The 5,103-nt window shown below is 65.3% G+C and overlaps 2 protein-coding genes across 2 annotated transcripts; both read right to left on the bottom strand.

Annotated features, from left to right (window-relative positions):
- Window positions 1-1,251: 1,251 nt before the first annotated feature.
- Window positions 1,252-2,049, bottom strand: MNEG_12384 (hypothetical protein; the record flags this gene model as incomplete). The annotated part of the gene is made up of 3 exons (XM_014039144.1): window positions 1,252-1,449; window positions 1,720-1,773; window positions 1,984-2,049. The coding sequence occupies 3 exons, from the start codon at window positions 2,047-2,049 to the stop codon at window positions 1,252-1,254; spliced, it is 318 nt and encodes a 105-aa protein (XP_013894598.1).
- A 2,136-nt stretch (window positions 2,050-4,185) lies between these two features.
- Window positions 4,186-5,056, bottom strand: MNEG_12383 (hypothetical protein; the record flags this gene model as incomplete). The annotated part of the gene is made up of 2 exons (XM_014039143.1): window positions 4,186-4,380; window positions 4,907-5,056. The coding sequence occupies 2 exons, from the start codon at window positions 5,054-5,056 to the stop codon at window positions 4,186-4,188; spliced, it is 345 nt and encodes a 114-aa protein (XP_013894597.1).
- Between the last annotated feature and the right edge of the window lie 47 nt (window positions 5,057-5,103).

The raw sequence follows: 5,103 nt of genomic DNA, 5'->3' as shown, positions 1-5,103 counted from the left end.
GAGGTTGCCATGCTGGCACAATGTGGTATCTCGAGGCAGTCCATGACTCACTCAGAAGCGGCCAACGACCCCAAATCATGGTACCCAAAGTTGGCTTTCTCGACCGCTGCGCCTGCGACCGCCTTCTGCGCGACCACCAGTCCGCGGCCCAGCGCCCCCTCTGAAGTGCTCCACGCACAGGGCCAGCAGCCCCCAGCCTGTATGTGCTTGGGCGGAACAAGAGGCGGGCGCAGCTGCCGCACCTCGCTGGAACACAGCGCACGTGCAATGGCAGCGCAAGCAAGGAGCTGGTGCCGCTGACAGGCAAGGGCTGCAGTACATTGGCACGCTGTGGAAGCGTCGTCGCGCCGCTTTTCTGGGGAGCGCCGCCCGTGGCCAGTGTGCAAGTGGGGCGCTGCCCAGCAAGCAAGCGGCTGTGTTCCTGCTTTTGTTGTTGCGTGGGAAGACCTGGCTGCCACAGGATTCCCCGTCCTCCGTCACCCAGACGACCGCTGTTCTGACCGCTCCGTTGGACAGAGGCCTGCGCAACTCTCCAGCCTGCCAGATGTACGCGCTCTAGCCCCCGCGGCCCAAGTCCAAGGGAAACCCATTTTCACAAAGCAAAACCCTTGCTTCCGGCAAAACCTGATGCCTTATGTTGTGATGCTAGTCTTTTGCTGCTGAACCCTGCTGGACCTGGCTCCATGCGGTTGTGAGTCCTACGCACAGCCCTTGCTGTGCAACAAGGCACCGCCAGCTGCATATGTCTCTCGGTCCTGCCGGCACAACCCAACCTCAGCCCCGGCCTGATCAGATCCTGGCGCCTCCTCTTGAAATCCCGGGCCACGCGCCATGACAAGCCCCCAAGTCAGCGGCGCCGTCAATCGCACCGGCGGCGTCGCTCGCCCTCCATGGCAAAAGATTTACAGACAAGGGTGAGCTCCGTCAGACTTATCCCCGCGCCGCGCCAGTGGCCACTGGCGTCCGTTGGTACATGTGTACGTAGGGTGGCGTGTCACACCCAGGTACTGCCGCCCATCCCACTCCTGCTGACAAGGCCGTGCTGGCCGCAGCCAAAGACACGCTTAACGTGCGCCACGCCGCAGTCGCCGTGGGACTGAGCCCCCGGTGCCTGGGGCGGGCGAGGGTGGGGGGGAAGTGTGTTCACGGGAGAGCAGGAGGATTTGGGGGCGAAGGCAGTTGTGCCCCAACGTGCTCGTTTCGACTGGCTCTGCACGACTCTCCTGGCAGTGCGCTTGAAACCATTATTGTTCAGCCCGCAGCCCAGCACTCTGCAAAACGAAGCATGCACGCCCCCAGGGCGCCAGCGCGGCCACAGACCTGGCAGCTGAGCGCCAGGTGCGGTGCGCGCTGCAGCAGCTGGCCGGGCGGGCTGCGGCCGCCCAGCTGCCGGTGCACCTCCCCCAGCACGCCGGCCATGACCCCCGGCTCCAGCAGCAGGGGCGCAGCCTGCGTGGGATGAGGGGCAACAGCAGAGGTTGCGCAAACATATCGCTTCAGCTCCAGCTGTGCAGGCCGCTTCAGACGACGGCCGCATTTGCAAGCACAGTAACGAATGGCATGGACGAGCTTCAGATTGTGCGCTCAAGAGTCTGGACGGCGACACACCCCTTGGGCTGCCTGTGCCTGTGAACCCATCGAGCTAAGCGTTCCCGTCATCCCCTAGAACCTCCCGCCGTCGCACGCGCTCGCAATCTAGAATTTGCGGGGGCCCCACACCTGCGCGAGCGCGTCTGGGTCGCTGCCACCGTGCTCCAGCAGCAGCCGCCGGAACTGCGGGCCCCGCAGGCGGAGGGGAGGCAGGGGCACGGGCACCGGCAGCAAGGCGGTGGGTGCGCGGCGGGAAGCCTCTCCTGCCAGCGCCCTCCAGGCGCAACAGACCTGTGGGGCTGGCGGCCCGCAGAAGTAGTCCCTTATGCATGCTGCCCGACGCGCTTGTACAGGTGACGTTACACCCTTTGTCGGGCGTGGGGGGGCACCCACCTGTTTCACCGCGGCCCGCAGCTCCTCTGGCGGGAGGCTGAGGAGGTAGGGGTGGCGCGCCGCCATGGCCGACGCGTCGGCAGAAGGCAGCTCCGCACGCAGCACCAGCAGGCTGAGCGCCGCAGCCCCCGCTTGCACGCCGAGCTGCACCTGCGGGCGTGCGCGCGGGGTCAACGCGGTCAAGCTTGGGCCGCAGCCACGCGCCGCTCATGGGCGAGCCCCGTTGCACGGCCGGCACGAGGCACGTGCAGGCACAGCGCGCCGCCGTTGGCGTGTGCGCGCAGCCGTCAACTTTCGCGCATGCCACAGCATGGGCCCTGGCCGCCAAGCGAGGGCTGGTCGCCCCCGCGCCCCACACCCGCTGGCCCCCGCCGCCCCACCAGCTCGGCGGCCCCGCCGCTTGGGGTAGGGACGCAGGCCGCCTCCAGGCCGGCGTCTGGCAGGACGTGGCGCAGAAGCTCGAGGCGCTCTTCCAGCCCGGCCTCCGCCGGCCCCTGCTCAAACGCGTCAGGCTGCGCGTGTTGCCGGCCAGGGGGGATGGATCGGCGGCGGATTTTTTTGTTGTTTTTGTTCGATTTCAAGAAATTTGTCGTGGCTACAGCGGCGCGGGGTGGAGGCAGGGTCGGCAAAGGGGTACCACTGTGTGTGCGGGCAGCAGTCTTAGGGGTGGCGCCATGCTGGACGGGCACCCTCACAATTGACTGCCAGGTCCCAGTGCTGTCCAAGCTGCACGCAGCGCCCCGGCTGGTCCAGCGCACTGCGTTGCGGCCCACCTGGCTCTGGTGGTGGGACAAGCTGCTGTATGGGGTCGGCCCCGCCGCCCAGGGCGCGTGACGGCTGGAGGCTTCCGCGCACAGGGACGCGGAGGCGGAGGGCTCGCCGCTGCTAAGGCATTCAGTGGTGACCGTGCCGCAGGGGTCGCTGGTGTCACCGGAGCGCGGCCGTTGGCTGCTCCCAGCAGTGGAGCGGATTGCGCTGACGGTGTGGGCAACACTGTGTAGGCAAGTGCCACTGCCATGGCTGGGCTGCGCTCCGTCCAGGTCGCTGCGGGCTGACCATCGCCTCTGCCGCTGGGCGCTCGCACGGCGCGCCATGGGCGTGTGCCATGACCGCAATGCCAGGGTGCGCCTTGCTTGCCGCGCCACGAGATTCGTGCTATCAGAGTCGCGCATGCATCTGAGCGCGTTTGCGAAAGTCATTTTTGAGCTTGTCGCGCGCAGCGACCTTGCCCGAAGTCGGTGTCAGAGACCCGCGGCGGAACCACTAGTATATTGCGTTAGCATGTACCCCAATTTCGTAGGCGAGTCCACAAATTGCTCAATTGGGGCACGTGCTGGTGTCGACGCGGCGCCACAACAACACACGCGGGCGGTCAACCGAACATGACGACACCTCCCGAGCCCACACCACCAGGGACCTGCGCGCAAGGCTTCCCCTGGCTGCGTGCGCATTGTGGTTGGTTCCTTGCGACCTGGCTGTTTTTGTTATTTGAGCCGGACTCAAGCTCTGGCGTACTGTATGATGCTGAGAGTACTGGCGCAGTCTAGTACGTGCCGCTCCCTTCCTTCCCTGTTCTGCCTCTTGCCGTTCATGGTGTGATTAGGGGCTGCTGCCAACTTCAGCTGACAATCTGCCAATGCACTGCCAAAAATGGGGCCAAACATGTCGACTTATTTACTGTGTGCATGTGCAAGCACCTGCCTGCCACTGGGGCTGTGATCCGCAGCGACTGAGAGAAGCAGGGATGCAGGTACAGGCGCATGCGAGGGGTGGTCGCCACAGATGGCAGCGCCGCAGGGTAGATTGACATCGTACACACTCTTGCACCGGACAAGGATAGAGAAGGGCGGCGCAGGGGGTTGCGGCCACAGGGCTGCGGTTCTGCTGGCGCCAAGGACGGCGCGCGCCACTCGGGGTGATGAGGCACGTTGCACGCGTCAGGATGTGACAGCGCTCAGGTGAGCGTGCTGGGGAGGTTGTACAAAAAACACATGTTGAAACTGACAGCTGAGCTCTTTGCCCCTCAAGTTGTGCACACTCACGTAGCCAAAATTGCGGGAGACAATGATTGCCGTGCGTTTCATACAGACGGGCAGAGGCAGTTGAGGAGGGGGGAGCGGGGGCGCTCCAATCTGGAGCAGGTGCGCTGCAGCATCAAGGCCGCCAGCTGGGGGGGGCAAGCACTGGCGGCTGCATGGCCCCTCAGAAATCCAGGCCGCGCGCCCTCAGCTCGTCCTCCAGCTGCGCGGCCCCCTTGAAGTGCACCGCCCCCCAGCCGAGGGCGTGCGCCGCGTCGACGTTGGGCCGCCTGTCGTCGACGAAGATCAGCTGCTGGGGGGGCAGGGCCAGGGCGGATGACACTGCATGGTAGGACTCAGGTTTGGGCTTGCGCAGGCCCTGGGGGACGGGGGCAGGGGTGAAGGAATTGAGGGTTCAGCACACTGCGGTTGCGATCGCATGAATCGCAGGGACAAGCGGGAGGTCGGTGGAGCGAGGGCAGGAGGATGGGGCAGGAGCAGGCCAGGCCGCGCGGCCGCAGCAGGCACACACAACAAAAGGGACGGTTGGGGTCGGGTTGCTCCGCGTGCGTCAGAAGCCAAGCGTTCAAGCATCGAGTATTTTCAGCCGACGGTGCAGCCCCTTGATCCAGTGGGCTTGCACCTCAAATGTGTGAGTCATCATCATCCGCGCGTGGAGCACCCTAGTTCTGCAACTTCACACGCACACAGATGCATGCGCACAACACACGTCCACGCACCTGAACCCTCCGCACACACACACGCACACACAACACACACACACGCGTGCAAATGTGCGCACCCGCACACCCACCGCGCTCAACACTCACGAAGCAAGCGCTCGGCACCACAACAGAAGCCGCCGAATCGCGAGGTGCGCCCCTCCCAATCCCCCAACCCCACACCTTCATGGGGCCCTCGCATGAGATGAAGCTCCATTGCATGAGGTCACTGACGCGCAGCTTGGCCTCTATGTGGCGCCACCACTCGGGGTAGTTGCTCATGGCGTGGAGGGCGTAGCCGGCAGAGCGCAGGCGGCGCAGCAGGGCGGGCATGCCGTCGACGTAGCTGTAGTGCTCGATCTGGCGGGGTGGGTGGGGAG

The sequence above is a fragment of the Monoraphidium neglectum genome (assembly GCF_000611645.1).
Source record: "Monoraphidium neglectum strain SAG 48.87 unplaced genomic scaffold scaffold03218, whole genome shotgun sequence".
NCBI classification, from domain to species: Eukaryota; Viridiplantae; Chlorophyta; class Chlorophyceae; order Sphaeropleales; family Selenastraceae; genus Monoraphidium; species Monoraphidium neglectum.
This window is presented reverse-complemented; position numbering and strand designations above follow the sequence as displayed.